Consider the following 22,844-nt stretch of genomic DNA (forward strand, 5'->3'; position numbering starts at 1 on the left):
GAGCCACATATATTCAGTTACACTTGTAAATTAAATATATAATGATGTTCCATAAGGCTAGTAAGCTTTTATAAGACAGTGGGGGAAAAATGCTTGTCTTGGAGCAACTGTTGGAGGTGTATTAGAATTTCACACAGTAGGTCACAACACGTTTATCAGTTTCCAGCAGTGTACAGGTTCAGCAGTTATACTAGTGAATATAGAGGTCACAGATTTATCATGATATACAAATATATTACACAAATATATAAATATATCAGCAGGAGCCAAAACTAATTTTGGAAAGCCCTACCTCCTATTCCTTAAATATTTATAGCATTAAAGAAATTTTACATTTCAGTTGTTGTGGACATTTGGAGAATTAAATCAAATTTGGCAGGGACATAAATAAAGTAGCCCCATCTAGGTCCTTTATAAGACATGCACCTGTCGATTGCGGGTAAGCACCAAACCAATTGCTACCATGATCAGGATGAAGTTGAAGAAATGTAATGGATGAATGGGGCATAGCGTTGTTGGCAGCTGGTAGATAAGTGGCTTACTTATTCTATGTGGAACACCTCATGGAGCTGGCTTATGACTCACTCACAAACTCGATTTTTCAAAGCGGTATTTTTGTCCATGTCCCCATGGGATGGACATACCAGATCCTACAATTACAGGGGTTAAAAGGCTATTTTTGACTTATCAAGATTTCAGGATCCACTCTAAACTGATTTCCCTGCCCCAGATGCTGTGCGTTTTCCGCTCTCCTGGATCCAAGGGCCTGAAGAAGTCTATGACTTTGTTACTCTTTGTGATTAGCAGTGATGTAGCACTTTTGTCTTTTGTCTTCTACTTTATGGCTCCATTAGGAATGACATTTCCTATCAGTTTGATCCAGTCACACTGGCTCTCCTGCTGCATGACTGCAGCGGGCAGTTATCTCCTGCCTCAGGGGATACACATACAGCTTTTGAACAGACACACACACACACAAATGAGGAGGCCTGACGAGACTAAACTTTTTGTCTATATGTGTGTGTGTGTGTGTGTGTGTGTTTGTGTGTGTGTTTCAGCCCACCTGAACCCAGAGCGAGAGAAGCGTGTGGTTTTCCTCACAGCACGTGTTCACCCTGGAGAATCACCTGCTTCGTTCATCTGTCAGGGTAAGACCTTTTCTGCTGCCCTACACACACACACACACAAACACAGGCACAGGTACTGTTGGCTGTGGTCAGTATCATTTTCTTCTATCAGGCCATGGCTGCTTAATCTGCAGCTCTCAGTCTCCTGAGGGTCAGTGCTGGGCTGGATCGATGGCCAATGGCTGAGGGGTTTCGGGGGGGATTTAAGGCAGACTGACTTTTAGCAGTCACTCTTAAATCCTCTGAGACTTGAGTGTGGTGTACCTGTCTCATACCAACACGCACACACACGTGAGCCACCCCCTCACAATCACCATCTTAGTCCACTGTCACAGTTTAGGCCAATATTAACAAAATGATAAGGAGCTAATTACATATGAGAGGACTCTATAACTATAATGTGAGTATAACTGCTTGCCCTAGCTTTTTCAGTCCTTAGGCAAGTTATTGTGTATCATGAGCGCCCAAGGACTAGAAAGACAATGTGACACATGCAGGTATGTGTTACTTCAATCACATTGCACTTCTGAAAGTGGTAACAGATTTTATTAATGAAATTATTCTGTAATCTGGGCGAGGAGTCAAGGACTAGAGTACCTGTTGAAAGGCCAATTAAATTAAATACCCTGGGTACATGGGTGATAGAGGGTGCCCTCAATGTAGCCGTCAGGGGTTCGATTCCCAGCTCAGGCAAACACACCACAACACAATCTTCCTTCTATGAAGCTCCAGTTTCATGGTGCCTGTTTCTGTTATGACAGCAGATATATAAGTGGCAATATGTGAACAATAGGCAAAGTGCAGTTTTGATCCTACGTATACTCAGTCCTGCTTCCTTGTGTAAGGGAATGTAATTACACAGTGTTAAACCTTGTTCTTGTAAATACAAGAGAGATAGGTTTTATAGGCTAAAGTCTGGGTGCGTTTAGAGGCTGGTGTGTGGGTAATTAGGAAGTTAAGGAGTGTGGTAATTTCAGATAGGGCTGTCATGGTTAACAGTAGTTTGGCCGCGATAATGCTTTCGAGCCACCTGCCTCACCACCTCAATGTGACTTTCAGACACACACACACACACACATTTTAACTCACTCGCTCTCTCTCTCACTCTTACACACACACATACACAAGCACGCAGATGTGCATGAATAAATCCAGGAAGTCCGAGCAATTAGACGGCATACTGGTGTGGCCTCATCCCTTTCTCCCTCCCTCCCTCCCTCTCTCGCTTTCTCTCTCGCTTTCTCTCTCTTTCTCTCTCTCTCTCTCTCTCTCTCTCTCTCTCTTACATACTCTCTCCCCTCCGTGCCACATTGACTCAATTAGAGAGCTTGTTATGCCTCCATTAGCAGTAATGAGCAGGACAGAATGGGCATCGGGAGGAGGAGAGGCATGGGGTCATCTCTCTCTCCCTTTCTCCCTCTCTCTCTTGCTCACTCTCTCCCTCTCTCTCTCTCTCACTCCCTCTCTCTCACTCACTCGGTCTCCATGCCTCTTGTCTCTTGTTTACCTGTCAATTATTGCCACTCAGTACAGGGCAAATGGAAAGACAGACAGTGACCGCTGCTATTGACCCTCTCCCTCCCTCCTCCCCATCGCCTCCTCCTTCTCTTTGTCAGTCCTCAGTCTGTTTAAGACGCGCTGTCATAAATTGTTTCTCTCTCTCTCTCTCTCTCTCTCTCTCTCTGTGTCTCTCTTTCTCTCTGTCTTTTTCTGCTCGATCCTGTTTGTATCGACTGGAGATGGATGTCTCAGATTTCCTCTAAGATTTTATAATGTAACATTCTGTCCTTTTAAGTGGCTTTTTGCCTTCTTTCTCTCTGTAAACTCGATTTCCCTGACATGGACTTCTCTGAAAGTCAGATTTGACTGAATGTCTGCATATGCGCACATGTGTATATGGGTGTGTGTGTTTCAATGCAATTTTAGGACAAACGGTCTAAAATGTAAAGCCAGAGAAGAACATATTTTTGCTTACCCAAGTTAACCCTTTACATGACATATGTCTTGCTAGATAGATAGATAGATAGATAGATAGATACATACATACATACATACATACATACATACATATATACACACAAGAAATACACAAATAAGAAATTATATTGAAAGCGATGCAGTAGATGAGATGGGACCTGATAGGTCTAGAATTCAAAGAGCTTTAGGTTTAGCATTAATTTTTAGCTTTAAAAAACATATTTTACATATTTTCACTATCCAATGAAAAACACGTGTTTTCCTTTCTTTGTGGGTGTTTAGTTTACTACATCATTGGAATGCATTATACATATATAATTCACATTAAACACACTTTCTATATAACCTTATGTCTTAACAAGTTATGAAAGCAATGTCCATGTCTGTGTGTAGGTGTTATAGACTTCTTGGTCAGCCAGCACCCAGTGGCCCAAGTCTTGCGTGATCACGTGGTCTTTAAGATTGTTCCCATGCTCAACCCTGATGGAGTCTACCTGGGAAACTACAGGTGAGGAACTACACCTACAGTTAATACCTACGTTTAGATACACTTCTGTTCATTTTTACACGCTGCAGGTTCTTACTCCTTCTCCAGATGTTTTCCACCTCCTTGTTTATACCTGCTCCTGTTATCTGATTGGATGATGTACGTGATGTATGTAGGAAAAAGCCTTGAATACCTAAATGTTGACAATTAATTATCACATTTTAATTGTAAATATATTGGATCAGAGGCTGATCCCCAAATTTCAATATTAATATCAGAAAAAGTGCTGTCATTCCACCTCTGTTTTAGTCATCACACATTCAGAAGTGACTTTAAGGCTGCATTCAGGCAACAGAATCGATTCCGCAAAAAAAGTCTGCACTGTAACTGCGAGCAATCCACCTCTGACAACTTTTACAGAGAAGGAGTGGAGCGGAGCAGATTTTTATAGGAGGTGTTTATGGGCTTTTCCACTCAAGCTGAAAATTTTTAAACTCGATCTACGAGAAGAGAGCAGAGAGCAGAATCCGTGCCTTGCCATAGGCTATAACAGTGTTTCAAACTGAATGCACTCTGGCATTTGCACACAGCCTTGGTGTGATTTTCTGTGTGATTGATACACATGTAAAGGCTATGCAGGTAATATTCAATCATGCAGTGTTACCAAAGATAATTTTTGCCTCATACTTTCTATATGAGTCATTTTCCCCTGAACTACACCCCTGGAAAGATTAATTCTGTGCATAACTTCTGCATAGGCTGCACTTCCAGCCTAAAGCAATGAAGGAGAGGTGTGATTGCGTGGCGAAGAGAGGGTGTCTCCCTGGTGGGCCCTGACATCTCTGATGAATTTGTGGGAAGTGGAGACTGATGGTGCTGCAGTGGTTTTGGAGTGAATGGGTTGCGGTGTGTGTGTGTGTGGTTGGAGACGTGGGGGTTGGTAGGAAGTAGAGCCTGATTCTGCTGGACGTGTGTGTTGGGGCTGCAGGGGGGACATATTGGTCTGTCTGAACGGTCAGCCCCCCTCATTGTCCATTCCTCCCCACATCCATGCTAGAACGCTCCTGGAATATGATCTAGTGGCTTTGCCTAAGCACTTTTCTTTCCTCCTCTTTTCTCTCTGTTGACTCTTGCTGCAGAGATACTTCAAATCAATGCCCCTGCTTACACCCCGTGGTGGAATATCATCAGTCCAATGGTGCGCACAAACACACACATGTGAAGACACACCCAGCTTTTAGTGAAAGTTGTGTGGCCAGGTTTCTGTGTGTCTCAGACTTTAGAAAGTGCCTAATGTTGATGTGTTTGGGAACAAAGTGTGCTCTACAATTTGCCTTTTACAATAACAGTGTAATGACTATAATCAGGGTTTCACAAAAGAGGAAATCCAGTGGAGGGTCTGCTGCTGCATTTGCATGTTGTTAGAAAAGTTAGCACTGACATTTATAACAATGTAGACCCCAGTCACACAGCCATGCATGCTTTGGTCAGTTGGGGCATGTCTGTGCCCTTTTTCCTTCCTTGAGAATGTGCTTTGGCTTAACACATCAGGAGGAGAAAGCTAAAGGCTTAGTTCTTTACAATAGAGTGGTCGAGCCTCATCTAATATGTTTGGGATAGATTTTGTTCTCCAGAACTTGTCGCCCAACATCAGTACCCGGCCGCACGTATTAATGCAATCAACTCATCATAGCAATATGTATGAAGACTCCCTTAAAGGCAGACAAACACCCGATTAGTTCCTTAACTGGAGAAATGGTTGCTAAGCGTTTAACTTCAAATTCTTAGCCATATAGTGCATCAGTTTTAAAAGCAAAGTAGAGTTATTGGTCCTTTAATGGCCTGAATACCAGTAGACTGCTTTATTCTCCCATATATTGCCATCTGGTGTTGTTCAGTAAGCACTGCAGAGCTGCAGTAAGAGGGGCAGCAATGTTTTGGTTCTTCTGAGGGGCTGACAGGGGTCCACAGTCGCGCATCTCAGGGAGCTGACCCCTGAAGGGACGCTCAGTGGTGTGAATGAGTCAGAACTGATGAGTGCAGTAATGGCATCAAGTGAATTACAAATGAATCTCTCTCTCTCTCTCTCTCTCTCTCTCTCTCTCTCTCATGCACACTCACACTTCATCACACCTTTGCTGCCTCAGCAATCTGGCTGCATCTGGAGAGAGAGAGTAAGAAAGAGAGAGAGAGAGAGAGATCAGATGCAGGAGGCCAGGACATGGGATCAATCCTTGCTGACTAGGGGATTAGTAAGGTTCTACAGACAGGGACATTGACACCAGGTTGTGCTCAAAGTCATGGATACTTTGCTCAGCTCAATGATACCCACGCCTTCACTGGTGCTCAGGCGCCACCTTTCTATCCATTGCCCCATCTGCCTGCATCTGCTGCAGGGGTGGGTCAACACCCAGCATCCTGCCAGAGACCTGCTGGACAGCACAGGGCCCAGCAGCCGGGCTGGTGTCACCTTAAAGCTTCAGTTAACAAAAGAGATCAGGGGATGTTTGCGTTTAGCAGTGGCTTTGCTAATGTTAAGGCAGTGGTTTGGTTAAAAAGAAAAATGCACCAGATGTTATGAGTGTTCTCTTTTCTGAAGTTTTACACTTGACTTATCACACTAATGGGATGTTACGAACCAGATGGGGTTTAACGTAAACACAAAAGCAAACACAATCCGAAGTCCTGGTTGTTATAGTGTAGTGAGCACTGATTCTCACACTGCAGACAAGTGTTGCATTTCCAAACCAGACAACCACACTATTCTGTACCAATAAGGGTCCTTGCGCAAGGCGACAACACATTTAAAAAAGAAGGTTCTACATGATGGTTACTCTGAACATTTGAAGGAACTTTTGGATGATTAAAGACTTCTTTGCATTGTGAAAGTGTTCTGCAGCTTGATGGAAAAGCTGCTTTAGATGGTTCTGTATTATAACTTTTAGAGAAGGTTTCTATATGGCACCAAAAATGGTTCTTCTATTGTTACGATATCAGCTGCTATAGTTTAGAAAGTGAAATGTTTTCCCATTCTTGCTTGTTATAGGCTTGCAGCAGCTAGACAGCTCCCATCCCAATTATAGTATATTTCATTGCATAATGCTGCAAATGTTTTTAGTGCGTCTGAAGTAGTGTAGCACCACTCTTTTTCTGTGGGGCAATGCTGCTGTTATATATGCAGAATGTGGATGGGAACACTTAAATAAGCAAGACTTTTCCTGAAAAAAGCAGAGTCTGGATGGCTCCAATATATTGTTAAGCATTAACAGTGCCTTTACAAATGTGCAAGTCACCCATATCCACTAATGCACTACCATACCAACACTGATGCTGGCTTTTAAACGGTGTGCTTATAACGAGCCGGATGGTCCCTCTCCTCTTTAGACTGGAACATGCAGCATCCATGATTTCCAAAAAGATTTTCTGATTTTGATTTCTGGGACCACAGGGCAGTTTTCCATATCACCTCAGTCTATTCAATCACCTCAGCCTTTTAAATGAGCTCAGGCTCAGAAAATGTTGTATCATATAATGTTTAATCTTTGCATGATAAAGAGTTAGCTTGCATTTGTGGATACACTGCCAAACTGTGTTTACAGACAGTGATTGTAGGAGGAATTTCTGAACCCATGCAGTGATTTACACTACAGAAATGGACTGTGTCTGTTTTAAACACTGTACCTGCAGACACTTAGATAACAGCCAGGCTTGATTTTGAGCCTTGTTCCTTGCATATAGAGATTTCTCTGGATTCACAATTTTTTTAAATGATATTATGTATTATAGATTATGAAATCACTAAGTTTCTGACTATTTTAAGTTGAAAAACATTATTCTTTAACTCTTGCACTTTTTGCCAATGCAGTCTGGTGGTGAACCTCTCCCGACGGTCTTCTGAAAGATTCTCTGAGTTGTTCTTTTTTTATACCAAATCATGACCTATTGGAAATGCATTCATTCATTCATTGTCTGTAACCACTTATACATTTCAGGGTTGAGGTGGGCCCGGAGCCTACCCAGAATCACTGGGTGCAAGGCAGGAACACACCCTGGATGGGAGCCAGTCCTTCACAGGGCGACACACACTCACACAATTACTCACACCTATGGACAGTTTTGAGTCGCCAGTCCACCTACCAACATGTGTTTCTGGACCGTAGGAGAAAACCCATGTGGACATGGGGAGAACATCCCAAACCCCTCACAGACTCGAACCCCCAACTCCAGATGCCTGGAGCTGTGTGACAGCGACACTACCTGCTGCGCCACTGTGCCGCCCCTATTGGAAATTAACATAATTAATTTTTGGTTGCCACATCTCAAATTTTTGAAACATTGCTGACATCAACTTCAAAATTAATGTTTTTTTTTCTCAATTTCAACGTTTGAGGTACTCTTGGGGCAGTATTCAATTGAATATAGGGTTTAAATTATTTGATTTAAGATTTCTGAAATTGAGAATCATATATATATATACGCACACAAGTTCGGCTAAAATAATCCCTAAAGCCACATTTGGATAGAGTGATCTCTGTCTATATTGCTGTTATTGGTTGTGAGCTGGCTGGTTGTTTACTTCTCTTGTTTACTTGTTTGCTTGCTGTAGGTGCTCTCTGATGGGTTTTGACCTGAACCGCCATTGGCAGGATCCTTCTCCATGGGCTCACCCCACTCTCCATGCTGTCAAACAACTCATCGTCCAGATGAATCAGGACCCTGTGAGTGACAGTTCACACACATTCATACAACACCCACACTCACATGTAGGTGTCATGTAAGAGTAAGTGCTGCTAAAAGTTCTTTGATGTAATGCAGCACATACCAGTTTCTCTCATTTCCACTTCTTCAACACAATACAACTGCGTACCAGAAATGCTTTTGCTGTAATCACATTGCGCAGGCACTTTTTAAGACATATGCTACGTCTAAAAGAAGCAGTAGGCGAGAGTTGGGATACATATTGGAAAAGCTTAGTTCAGCAGTTAGGCCTGTGTTCCAGTAAAGCCCCCATGCTCTGCTTTCATAACACTAACACTGGGGGACTTTGACTCAGCAGCTTTTTTTCTCTCTGTGTGTGTGTGTGTGTGTGTGTGTGTGTGTGTGTGTGTGGGTGTGGGTGTGTGTGCATGTTTGCTGATGCCATTCGAAAGCTCTCCCGCTCAGGTGCATCTTTTTTTGCTCTCTCTGCCTCTCTCTCTCTCTCTCTCTCTCTCTCTCCCTCTCTCTATATATATCTCTCACCCACGTTTGCACGCTCTTTTGTTTGGGCCCAGGCCTTGTGTTGGGGGCGGGTGTTAATTATGGCGGGTGGGTGAGCGAGTGAGGTGTGTGTGATGAGTGAAGGTCAGGGGCTGTCCTGGGAGTGTTCTGCCCTTTGCTGCTCTTTCAAAACCCTGATAAGAGCAGGAGGATTGGCGAGGGGAACGGGGGGCTTAACCTTTTCCCCCAGAGCTGACACGCTGATCGATGGATGCCTTCATAGCACAGTGATCTGCCCATGTCCCTCACACTCCTCGGAGACACACACACATACACAGAAACCTATCACTCACTCACATACACAAACTTTCTGACTTACTTACACACAGACCTACACATTCCTAACTCACTCACTCACCCTCCACTGTAGACTTAAGTAAATTATTGGATGTTCAAATACTACATCTATCATCTGCTATAGCCAGTTTTCGTAACTGTCTGAAAACTTTTTCTATTTTTGAAAAATGCGGCTGCCCTTTACATGATGCTTCATGATGGATGGACCAGTTGAAACAGTCTAAAATTATAGGGAATATAATCTCATTTTGGACACAGTAACCACTCCCCTTTTGCCATGATCTCCAGGTCTTGAGTTTTGAAGACTTCCTTCTCATCATCCTTCTCATCTCTCTGGAAATGAGTTCTCGCCAGAGATTATTAATGAGACTCAGGTTTGGACTAGGCCATAGCAAAAATGTTGATTTTGCGTTTTCTGGGTTTTTTTTTACACCTTTTCTTGGACCACATTGGCTGTGTTTCAAATCTGAAAAAGGGAATGCTGCCCAAGGCTAATTATTTTCTGCAGATTACCTGATGTTTTCCTTCAGAATGTTAATGTAGTCTCCTCTTTTCAAAATACTGTTTATTTTGACAAGCTTGTCTAGACCACTGGCTGAACAAATACAGTGCCACCACCATTCCTGACTGTGGAGATGGTGTCATTGTGTTTTAGTGCTTCTCCTTTTTTTATTTTTATTTATTTTTTTGCCAAACAACACCATATTCCTGTATCCAAGACCATAGTGCAGGGGTCATGAATAGACGTACCAAGGTCCGAGTCTAGACCCAAACGCTGGGGCAAGTAAAAATAGTCCAAGGGATGTGATAAAAGCTCTTTTTGGGACACTTTCAGGATGACAATGTTGTGTGAGTTAAAACCAGAAATTTTAATGATAAGGGAACAATTATTGGATGAAATATTCTCATAACGCTGAACATGGATTATGGGGAAAAAGTCCCACCCTCCATCAATAAGAGCCAATCAGATTGCTGGTTAGAGAAAAGCAGTAAATTCAACTGCAACTACAAGACAAGTAGGGACTTTATTTACAAATGTGTTTATTTTTCAAAATCATTGTTTTAGTTGTACATTTTACTTGAAATGAAAAGGACATTTCATTTAGATTATTTGTTATTTATATTTTTGTATAAATCTTGTTGAATTAAAAGTTTAATTTGATTTGACATTCAGTTGTTAACTACGTGTACAGGATATGGTACTGATCATAATTTTATATTGTCATAATGTCAGAAGTTATACATTATGCTTTGGACCTTGACTTGAGAAACTTTTCTATACCTGGACCTTAATGAATTGTAATTAATCACCCCTGCCATAGTGATCTGAGGACAAACAGCTTTCTGCTGTGTTCTGTGTTTGAATGAGACAAACATGGATATATCTTTAAAATACATATATGTAGTAACTGTGCGTAATTTCACTCAATTGGGATTTCCCAAAAAACATTATGCCACAATGCACCTGAATTTGAAGACTGGTCAAGGGAGAAAATGGCTGACATTCAGTAATGCAAGAAAAATGTATCATCAGGTAGTAGAGGACTTTCTTCTCCTTTTTTACTTTTTTTTCTAAGACTCTCTGCATGTGGACATGATGGTTTCTCAATACAGTGTTGGGTAGTACATGCTGTGTACCCAACAACAATGTATTGATAAACTTCCGCAGACTATCCGCATGCTGAATGTATTAGTTGTATTGTTTGTATTGTCTGGCAAGGTCTAACACGCACACACACACATATACACACAGAGGACACACATGATGATTTGTCCCACCAGAGTCCCAGAGACACACACATGCAGGCAAAAACACTTTCTCTGTGTTTAATCACATCAGACAAGCTTACAGCTTAACCTGCCACTCTCACTGCCAGCCATGTCAATGAGTGTGTGATGCCCTGCATTGGACCAGAGCTGTGTGCAGGGTGTGGTTCTGCATTGCGCTTAATGATTCAGGGTAGTTTCAGAACAGACCACAGCCCTAATCAGGATTAAACCTTTACGGAATATAAATGATTGGATGAAAGACTGAACCACTTGATGATTTATTGTTATTTATATTTAAATACAATGATATATTTTTAGATTGAACCACACATACCTGGATAAATACATGGACATTATATTTTATTAAAATTATATACAGTTTTATAGCCATTTTTTGGCAAAGTGAAATAAAAAAGCAAAGTCAATCACAACTTTTCTGTTTTGCAGAAAAAAAAAAGAACAGAAAAAAAAATCTTGGACACTTTCACTTTCATTTGACACATGCACCGTTTTACTTTCAATCAATCTCTCACAGAAAGTAAAGTCACCTGAATGGGTTTTCAAACAAAAACACTACGCCATATTACACCCGAATTTGAGCGCTGGTCAGGGGAGAAAATGGCTAAAAGTCAGTCATGCAAGTAAATATAATCTGTCCCCGGGTAGCACAGGACTTTCTTCTCTTTTCTGTTTTTTTTCTTCTCCCTTTCTTGGGAAAAAAGAGCAGGAATAAAGAAACAAATGGGCCTATCTCCTTGGCAAAGCGCCGTTTTTCCACCCCATTTATCAAGAGGAGCAGGGGATTCTTTTTGATTGGCTGATTACTGGGAACATTCATCATAGCAAACATCTCCCCACCAATCTGACAACGCCATTTTGGATAATTTGTTAAAGATGACAAAAGGGACGGCATTGCCATGGTTCATTTCTGACCTTTTTAATATTAGAAAATTAATTTTCCATCTGAGACAAATGTATTAGATCCTGTCAGTATATGGCCAGATGAATATTGCACCTCCAAACCACTGGCTTCTTCTGGACTTTCATTTTTCCTCCTTTCTCCCCGTTTTTTTGTCAGTAGTCTTTGTGTGCTGCATTTAGGGTGGCAGGGGGAAATTTGCTATGTGTTTTGTGTGTGTGTATGTGTGTGTGTGTGTGTGTGTCCATGTGTGTGAGAGAGAGAGGGGTGTTGAGATGTCCTCTGGTGTCAGACACCCATTACTTACCCATCTTGGAGATTTACGAGCAATTTGTGCCCATCATCGCATCTCTTCCTCCAGCTCAGGAGCTCCTCACCTCTAGTTTGTGTCAGCACTATCTGCCCCTTCCCTAGAAAGTGCTCCCATAAGGAAGGAAGGTGTCCCTCTCTCTCTCTCTCTCTCTCTTTCTCTCTCTCTCTCTCTCTCTTTCTCTCTCTCTCTCTCTCTCTTCCTCTCACTCATAAATATATTGTATGGACTGAGTGAGTGACTTTATCAGTATTTTAATGTGAGTCCATGTCAATTGGTGGAATGTGAGCTGATGGCATTAATAAAAATATTTGTTAATAATCTATTATATAATAATCTATCTATCAATATATCAGTCGATGTCTGTCTCTCTCTCTCTCTATCTCTCTCTCTCTCACACACACACACACACACAAACACACACACACACACACATACACACACACACACACACATACAGATGAACAGTGAGGGTTCTTGCTAAAAATAAAAAGAGATTTTTGAACAGGCCACATCTCTGTTTGTTTTTCCAGTAAGTTATATTCAGCCATTTCACCCTACAGTTTGTTTTCCATCTAGAATTTCTTCAAAACATGCCTTTTGACCAGGGGCACCTGAACGTACACACAGAGGTATGGTCCAAATAACATCTCCACAAGAATGTCATCTCCCATTTACAGGAGAAAATGTAATGTTATCTTGTCAAAAGGTGTGGCATAAAGACCTAAATGTAATAACTGAGGTATTTAGTTTTAATTAATATTTATTTTTTTTAAAATGTCAGAACTGCCATTAAATACAAGTTATACAGTCTCAGTGAAAGGAAAAAGTGCTCAAAACATAGTTTCAGAGATTCACAAATTTGTTGGTACACTTCATGTACGCCCTTGCATTGCAATTAGGCTCCTTTCCTTTTGAAATATGATGAAATTTAAAGCAACTGTTCCATGTAAACCTGCATGTGTTTGGTATGTCAAAGAGTAAAGCAAAGTAAATATTCATTCATCATCTGTAACCAGGGGTGGTGCATCAGGTAGTGTCACAGTCACACGGCTCCAGGGACCCCAGGTTGTGGGTTTGATTCACTCTTCGGGTGACTGTCTGTGAGGAGTTTGGTGTGTTCTCCCCATGTCCGCGTCGGTTTCCTCCCACAGTCCAAAAACACACGTTGGTAGGTGGATTGGCAACTCAAAAGTGTCCGTAGGTGTGAGTGTGTGTGTTGCCCTGTGAAGGACTGGCACCCCCTCCAGTGTGTATTCCCTCCTTGCACCCAATGATTCCAGGTAGGCTCTGGATCCATCACGACCCTGAACTGGATAAGAGCTTACAGATAATGAATGAATGAATGAATGTCTGTAACCACTTATCCAGTTCAGGGTCACGGTGGGTCCAGAGCCTACCTGGAATCACTGGGCGCAAGACGGGAACACACCCTGGAGGGGGCGCCAGTCCTTCACAGGGTGACACACACTCACACATTCACACCTATGAACACTTTTGAGTCGCCAATCCACCAGAAGTGTGGGAGGAAACCTGAGTCCCCGGAGAGGAAACAAACGTCGACACGGGGAGAACACACCAAACTTCTCACAGACAGTTACTCAGAACAGGGTTCAAACCCACAACCCCAGGACCCTGGAGCTGTGTGGCAACGACACTACCTTCTGTGCAACTGTGCCACCCGCAAAGAAAATATGAAACAAGAAAAATCATTGTTTATTCTACAACAATAATCTAATATGGTCTAGAGAGGTGTGTTGATTTCCTTTGATGTAATAATATTTGTCCAAATTATAGTTTTCTTTAGTTAGTTTTGCACATGTCTACACTCTCATTGTCAGTCAATCAGACTAATCTAATTAAGAAAAGTAGTCACCCTGCTGTTTGTTATCATCATTTGTACCATATTGAGCATGGACCAGAGAAAGCAAAGGAGAGACTGGTCGGAGGAAATCTGAAAGAAAATTAAAGACAAGCATGTTTAAGGTTTTAGGATATTAGACTATACCCAAGCTACCCAAGATGTTCCTGTGAGTACAATTGCAAGCATTATTAAGAAGTTTAAGGTCCATGGGACTGCAGCCAACCTCCTTGAATGCAGCCACAAGAGGAAATTCTGCCTCAGATTGAACAGAAGGAAAAAGTAGACAAAGAGCCAAGGAAAACTTCCAAAGTGGTACAAGCTGAACTTCAAGGTCAGGGTACATCAGTGTCTGATCACACCATCCATCGCTTTCTGTCCTTTGTGCAGATGAAAAAAAAGCCAAAGTCACTTCAGCTCTATGTTCACAGATAATAAAAAATAAAAAAAGAAGAAGCTTTCACAGAAAAGAACACCATGCCTACACAGAAGAGGCATGGTTTTGTTTTGGGGCTGCTTTGCTTTGTCTGGCACAGGGTGCCTTGGATCGGTGCAGGGCACAATGAAATCTCAAGACTCTCAAGGCATGCTGCAGTGAAACATACTGCCCAGAGGGAGAAATCTTTGCCACAGTCACAGGCCATGGTTCCTCCACCGGGATAATGACCCCAATCAGTGAGTTTGTGATGCCCTGTGTTGGACAGGCGCCCTGTGTCACTGCCATGCACCCAATGATGCCAGGTAGGCTCTGGACAAACACTGACCAGGATCCAGATTAGGATGAAGCAGTTACAGAAGATAAATTAATGTTTAATCAGAAATGTAATAAACAAAGGCGGATGCCAATTACTTTTTAATTACTCTGTGCACTACCTTTGTAAGTGATTTGGGTTATTGAAAAGCTCCATATAAATATAATATATTATTATTAAAATGACTTTTTTGAATTAATAAATGAATGGGTTCTTCTTTTTTCATGGAAGTGCAACAACAAATTTGTACACGTCTGTAATAGAAATGTATACAAAACCCTTAACAACTAAAGCATAACCCTCACATTTTAAATATTTAATGAGCCACATTTTATCCTTTGAAGATTCCATTCCTTTTTTGTTTTTTTGGGATATTTGCTTTCTGTTTTTCAAGTAAATCTGCAGCGTTATTCTTCAAATATCCTGTAAACACCTACATGCAGTGTCCCCATCCATTTGGAATCTGAAGTCAAGCTGAGTTAAAGAGGAGATGCCACATGAAGACCAGTGACCAATGAGCTGTAGAGTGTAGGAGAAAACTTAAGGAAGTTTTCAGGGCAAGGGAGAGCCATAGCATAATCATGATGTGTTAAGTTTTAAAAAAAAGCGTTTTGTGTGTATTTGCTGTCCCATGCGGTAGTGCTGTGTTATGTAAGGAGCCCGTTTGTTTGGTTCTCGTCCTTAGGCACACAGGGAGTCAGCAGCAGGCGACAGATGCAGCTGCTTATGATGCAGTAAAGCGTGTGTGCTGGTGGCTCAGGCTGTCAAAGTGCCCGTTCAGCTTGATTACGAGTCACCTCTGTGTTAAAAAGGGCTAAAAAGCTCCATCCATTAGGGTGTGGAGGAGAGCGAGTGAGGAGGATGACCCGCCTGAGTGAATGCTGCCATTCCTCCACTTCTCTCTCACTCAACACCTGTGTACGGTCTATTCTCACACATCTGCTCAGGCTTTACACACACACAGAGAGAGAGAGAGAGAGAGAGAGAGAGTCTTATCGCCATGGTTTCAGGGGATGTTACAAAGTTTTCTGTTCATTTCATGGAGAGTACCCCGAACCTTAACCATTAGCCCTACTGGCCTAAACCTAGCCCTAGCCCTAAACTTTTCATTGATCTTAAAAGTAGCAGCAGATGTCTTTTTAGATATGAAAGTTCAATCATAAAATGTAGTTGCATTTTTAGCTTTTCAAAATCCAATGACTCCCATACAGATTTCACAGCATTATGAAGTCTGGGCTCTGGGAAAACAGTCCATTGTTTAGATAGCACCAGCAGCTTTTGTGGTTTGATAGTAATTTGTCTTGTTTTTCTTTTTTTTTTTTTTTTTTTTTTTTTGTCTTCTTGACTGCTAACCGCTATTCAAAATCAAAGTTAAGATGGAAGGAAACACCTGTTAATTTTTCTCAGCTGTACAGCCAACAAAACACAATTTTAGCTTTATATATATATATATATATATATATATTTATGAAGGTTTTGTTCTCAAGTGCATAGCCTGACTTACAACATAATAATGAACGCTATGAACATTTACAGTGCACTATTAGCACAGTAATTAAAAAGTTTCAAACAGCTTGAACTGTAATGAACCTATGAGGAAAACAGCAGTATATATTTTGTCCCTACAGACAAGTGCAAAGTTTTAGGTGCATTCTTGAGTGGGCGAGTCTCCAGCACTATACTTAAATGCTACTTTCATGCCAAGAAACTATTTGGAAAACTAGCCAAAAAAAACAGACTGTACAATCATCAAACTGTGCTATCATCATTCCAGGAGTGTCTTAAACATCACTAGACCTTTGACTGAAACCGGGTGCTGTGGTCTAAACTAAGGTAATGGTAATTTCTAGTAAGACCAGCAATCAAAATTTTGTAAATGGTCCACAGATCACAGCCAGACTGCATGTTTAAGTGAAGTCCATTTAAAACCTGTGGGACTAGCTGAAGAACTGTTTCCACTAGTAAGTCCCAATGTCCTCTGAAGGGTCTGGTTAGATTTGCAATGGGAAGTCTCACAGTGAATCTGGTCTCTTTCACCCCTTAACGTGACCAAGAACAACCGGAAATCGCTACAGCAGGAAACGGAATTTGAGTGACACACAAAAGGACCAATCACAAGGCGATTCACTTCGGACCAATGCCAGTACAAAACAATACACTGAAGTTTGTATACATATGTACAGATAGATTCCTGATAGTGAGGCCAGGTTTGTGCACTGAAAGTATCAGACTCTCCATCAAATTGTGGGCGGAGCGTTTGTGGCAGAGACTATCCTTATTGTAAAATTCTAGCCATTTTTGTTTCTTAAATATAAAGAGCCTTTTAAAAATGGATTGTAACTCACTTGCTTGCTCACACACACAACACACACTCACTCACACACTCATGTTCAAGAAAATAATCCACAAATAGTGTGAATCTTTTTTATTTATTTATTTATTTTGCATTTGTGATGCTGTGTGCTTGTACACTGTCCAGGGGTATAAAAGATGTTTGTTATGACAAAGCTTTTTAACGTGCTTGAACCGTTTCTCTCCTATTTGCAGTGTAAAATCAAACAACACAGACAATATTTCATTTCTTTTCCAAAACCTTTTCTGCTTATCTTTAGCAAAAGTGACCTTGGCACCATATGCACGTTTCCTTTATGGTGGTTCAAGTCAAATAAGTGCTCTGTACATTAGCTTTGAAACATTACTTGTCTCACATTATCAGACCACTCCACCTTCCCCCCCACCTCAGTCTATTGAGGTTGGAGCAACTTTTAACAGGAACAGAATTTGTTGCATCCTCTCGTTATAGGTATTGCTGATGCTAAGTGCTTTGTGGTTAAAAGCATCAGCTCCTAATCCTGCTTAAATCAGCACCATTTTTTTTCTCCCCGTTACAGATAAGCAGAGCGTTTATGGGCCTTTAAGGCCCAGCCTAATTACTATGCTTTAGATAAGTACTTGTCCGTCTAAGTTCGTTTGACCTTCCATTTCCTGTTCCACAAGTGCAGACGCACCAGTTCAGAGTTTAGCTCGGATCTTCCTCCCCACACTCTTCCTCACCTAGAAGAAGATAGAGGTGAGCTCCTCAGTCTGAGCTGTGTTTGAGTATGCAACACATCAGTGCTCAAATTAGCTCCTGTTTTCATATTCCTAATTTCCTAATTGCCTTTAATTGGCTAATTACAAATTCAAATGAACAAATCTAGAGGTCAGAGATGCATGTTAATTGAACAATCAATCAGCGTTAGACTGGCGGAGTATTGTCCGGCTGTGATTGACGGTACATTAGGGATTGTGTGATTGGCAGACTTCTATGTTGACATTGAGGGCTGGGAAGATTGTTGACTGTATTTCGCTGCAGTTGTTGCCCTTGACATTTTGAGAGGAGGGCAGGGGGTTGTTCGGCAGATTTCACCTAATTTTAGATGAAAACTGCAGAGATGGAGGTGACTTTTCTTAAGATGATTCAATTTAGTATGTGATATACAAATAAGAGATTTCCAGGAAAGTAGGGATTTCATGTACAAAAAGCAATCAGCAGAAGATGGGTTTTTTTTTGTAATTGTCTTGAATATTTATTTAACTGGCAAATTTATAAAGAAAAGATTTCCAGTGTTTTCACTGAGCAGTTTGATTGTTTTTTGAAAATATAAGCAAATTTATGATATGATGCCTGCAACACACTCCAAACCCAGTGGGAGTGAGGCATGTTTACTCCAGTGTAACATCAACCTTACATTTAATTACTGTTTGTAATAATTGAGGAGCTGAAGATACTAATTACTGCAGTTTTGCAAATGGATGTTTTTGTGTGCATTCTTCCTTGATACAAAAAAATAAACAATTGCTGAACAACAGTTCGTGATTAAATTTGTTTTTTCTGTTCATGACAGATATAAAGCCATGCTGTTGTAGCATTTAAAGAATCAAGCCTGGCATTGTCATGCTGAAATAACCATGGACTTCACAGGAAAAAACTCTTTTAAATCCACTACACTTTCTGCACCTGTGGTACCTAGAAACATATGCATGTTACCCATGCTGTGGGCACCTTTGTCCATAGCATGAGAGATGTTGGTTTTTATATCTATTGTGATTGAAAGTCTGGATGGTCATTTTCAACTTTTCCAAAGTATTCCAAAGGCCATTTGGCTAAATATTGGTCAGCCAAAACACCAAAACCCTTCTTTGTGCAATTGTCAGCTAAATGAAAGTTTAAGAGACTTAACAAGTCACAGATCTTTGTTTTTATTTCATTTTAGAAAATTCCTTCATTTTTCTGAAACAGGATTTGCGCATAATCCTCATATGCACTATATGTACATCACACTATTCGTGTTCCATAACATATCCCTTTTAATACATTACATTGTGAATATCTCTACAAATACGATATTACACACATCATATCAATATTCTGCACCCTGTATATATATTATTATACACGAATCCCATATACATTTCCTGCACCTTATATATATCCCTATCTGTTTATAAGTTATATATTTTACAATATTGTACACTTTACATATCCCTCTGTAGATATTATCATTCACATTTCTTTGTGCATATACTGTACGCAGCAACCGATACATATCCTTATACATTTCATTGCTGTTGGTAAAAAATCCTTGTGTCTCCAATTGTGTCCTTGTGTCTGTTTTTTGATATAATTTTTTTTGGGTGGGTCGGCCATGGCCTGGTGTTTAGGGAACTAGGTTTGTGAATGGAAGGTTGCCGGTTGGATCTCCAGAGCCGGCAGATCATGATTGAAGTGCCCTTGAGCAAGGCACCTAACCCACAACTGCTCCCCAGGGGCCATGGCTAGGGCTGCCCCCTCTGGGCATGTGTGTTTCACTGCACAGATCGGGTTAAATGCGGAGAACAAATATATATATATATATATATATATATACACACTGTGTGTATAGGTATATGTATCAAATTCCATTGTTGTGTTTATATATACTTAAACCCTTACATTACTTTATATTTACAGTGTTTACAGTGTGACAATAAATGGTATGTAATCTAAACCTTTCCCTTTAACAGCAGTGTGTGTACTTAAGAGAAATCTCAGCCTCTGGTCCAACCTTGGCTCTGTAGTACAGGGTGAATGGCGATTAGAATGCCTTTCGCTTCTATTGGACCCTGGGAACCCCTTCAAGAAGCTGATGAAGCTGCCCTAATGGTGGCTGGATTTGCTTCTCTCTCTCTCTGTCTCTCTCTCTCTCTCTCTCTCTCTTCCTTTTTTTCTGTCTCCCTGTGTGTTGTTTCCCTCTCTTCCTTGCGGGCTCCATCCATCAGGCTGGCATGCGGGCTGCAGCTCCACTCCCAGCCACAATATTTCACTGCCTGCCATCACAGGCCTGACAGCCCTGCGCTCGCCAGGAAATTGCTTTGGCTGTGAGCGGAATTTCAAGCACCGAGTTCTGCCGGAGTGTGCTCTCTCTCTCTCTCTCTCTCTCTCTCTCTCTCTCTCTCTCTCTCTCTCTCTCTCTCTCTCTCTCTCTCTCTCTCTCTACCACCCATTCTTTCTCTCTTTCTCTCTACTTCCCTTTCTATCTCTCTCTCCCTCTCACCTCCTTTACTGCCTCCCTGTTTTTACCCTCTTCCTATTGCTGTCTTGCTTTCTCACCTATTCTTCTTCCTGTCTATCTTCCATTCTTTTTTACTCTCCCCTATTCCTCACTCTTTTCATCATTCTCTTTCTTTCTTCTTCTCTCTCTACCTCTTTCTTTCCTCTATTCCAGTTTTCTTAAATTCCTTATTAACACCCCTGTTTTTTCTGTAATTCACCTGCTTATTCTCTCTTATACTCAGTGGCCCCATCTTTTTATCTCTCTCTCTTTGCCCCTCTACATATCCCTCACTCACTCTTTCTCTCTCTCTTTCTCTTCCTGTCTGATGTGTTCTTGCTTATTCTTCTTTCTGTGTTTCTTCCATTACCATTTTTCTCTACCCACTTCATCTCTATTTCCATCTTTCTTTTCTTCTCGCCATCATCTTTTCTTGAATTTTAGTTTCTCTTTCTCTTCTTCTTCTCATTCACCTATTTATTCTCTCGTATTGTTTAACTTACCTACATGTCTCCCTCTTCTCTCTCTCTCTCTCTCTCTCTCTCTCTCTCTCTCTCTCTCTCTCTCTCTCTCTCTCGCCTGCTTGCTCTGCCTGACAACCCACAGGAGCTGAGGTGAGCTTTAGAATGTGTAATGAGAAGAGGGACAGTTAGCATAGGTCTACTGTAAAGAGGGAGACGGAGAAAAGGACACAGAGGAAAAGAGAGAGAGAGAGAGAGAGAGAGAGAGAGAAATAGATAAGCAGGAAGGTCAGAGGTGAGACATGGCCTCTTATGTGCACTATCAACTGCGTCCAGGCTCCAAAAGTGGGGAAACGGGGAAGTTGAGCCGGAAATAAACAGCCATTACTGTCTGCCTCTGATGAGACACACATAGCTGGATGCTCTTTATGAAGCCTCGTCACAGAGGAGCGGTGACTCACTCACGCATCCACACACACACGGACGCAGACAAGACCACTGTAGCTCATCAAACGCTGGCCCTCCAAACAGCGGTGCCTCAGCCCACTCGACAGTGTGATCGTCGTCTTACACCCAACCCCACGCTGCGTCTCTCTCATCCTCCCTCTCTCCAGCACAGGCTTAATGATGCGGCCGCCATGTTGGAGCCCGCGAGTCGTGTGCAGAGCCGCTCCGGAGCCGTGTGCAGAGCCGGCAGAGAGTTGGAATGAAGCGTGGGCGACAGCGGAGGAGCTTCTGAAGGGCTTTCCTCTCTTTCCTCATTCCAACAGCGTGCCTCTAGCTCTTTCTCCGCAGATAAAAGCCCTTTCTCTGATACACACACAGTCCCTTTTTCTTCACACTCTTTTCTTCTCCATTTATCCATGCATACACACTTTTCCATCCTCTATTCTCTCTCTCTCTCTCTCTCTCTCTCTCTCTCTTTCTCTGTAAACATTCTCTTTCAAATGACAGCCAACTACTTCCTCACACTTTGCTAGGCACTATTGTCCATAGTATTTCTGCTGTGGGATTTTTATTCTTTTTTCCTTGTTGCGACTCACTGACAGTTATTATTGTACCCACGCTGCAGACCAAATTAATCATTCGTTTTATGGTGGGCGCTGGAGCCTGAGCCGTTGGCCCTGAGTCCAGATACAGGGGGCATTAGGTTTGCTCGCTGACTAAGGAACATAAATGAATCTCTCTCAACCATGCGGCAGTTATTAAAGGCAGCTTATGAAATGGCCGGAGGGAGAATGGCTGTCTCTCCTTTATAACACGGTGAATGATCGTCCTGCTCGTGCTGTTTTGACTGCTTAGCATCAGCATGGTGGCACCTTCTCTCTGTGTGTGTATACAGTTCAAATTTGTGTGATGCAAAACTTAAAGCCATGGCCTGGATCTACCTATCATTTGACCTCTGCAACGACCCGTACTCAGTGGCTAGTTGCAGCACAAGGCTGTTATATATTTTGGGCTGGTACGAGTGGATCAGACACAGCAGTGCCGCTTGAGTTTTTAAACACTGTGCCCACTCACTGTCCAGTCTATTAGACACACCTACATTGTTGATCAATGGTCATGAGACGCTGTGCACAGGACACTTCTGGTTGGATATCTTTGGTATTTGCACTATTCCCAGTCCAGCAGTGACACTGAGGGGTTTAAAAACTCCAGCATCACTGCTGTGTCTGATCCACTCACACTACACACTACTACCACATCAGTGTCACTGCAGCACTGAGAATTATCCACCACCCAAATCATACCTGCTCGGTTGTGGCCCTGTGGCAGCCATGACCTCAGAGGAACAGGGAGGCAAAACAACCGATGAACTGTAGTCTGTAATTGTAGAAATTTAAAGTGACGTCTATGGTCAGTGGAGCTGTAAAAATGGACAGTGAGTGTAAAAACAATGAGGTTTTCCTAAAGTTACAGCTATAGCATTTTTAGATATATTAATATAATAAACGTAAAACTGGTTGTATGTTTATTTTTAAATATATTTAATAGATTAAGCTAGACTAGACAGGTCTAGATACAGCTAATACATTCATTCATTATCTGTA

At 41.7% G+C, this 22,844-nt stretch overlaps 1 protein-coding gene across 2 annotated transcripts in view; it reads left to right on the plus strand.

Annotated features, from left to right (window-relative positions):
* The window catches only part of LOC136666513 (cytosolic carboxypeptidase 6-like), a 416,314-nt gene that overhangs the window by 368,576 nt on the left and 24,894 nt on the right, over positions 1-22,844 (plus strand). For both annotated transcript variants that reach the window (XM_066644737.1, XM_066644738.1), the window contains 3 exons: positions 1,059-1,148; positions 3,498-3,612; positions 8,198-8,309. In XM_066644737.1, coding sequence (XP_066500834.1) covers positions 1,059-1,148; positions 3,498-3,612; positions 8,198-8,309 — 317 coding nt within the window. The remainder of the gene's footprint in view (positions 1-1,058; positions 1,149-3,497; positions 3,613-8,197; positions 8,310-22,844) is intronic.

The sequence above is a fragment of the Hoplias malabaricus genome, chromosome 14 (genome assembly GCF_029633855.1).
Source record: "Hoplias malabaricus isolate fHopMal1 chromosome 14, fHopMal1.hap1, whole genome shotgun sequence".
NCBI classification, from domain to species: Eukaryota; Metazoa; Chordata; class Actinopteri; order Characiformes; family Erythrinidae; genus Hoplias; species Hoplias malabaricus.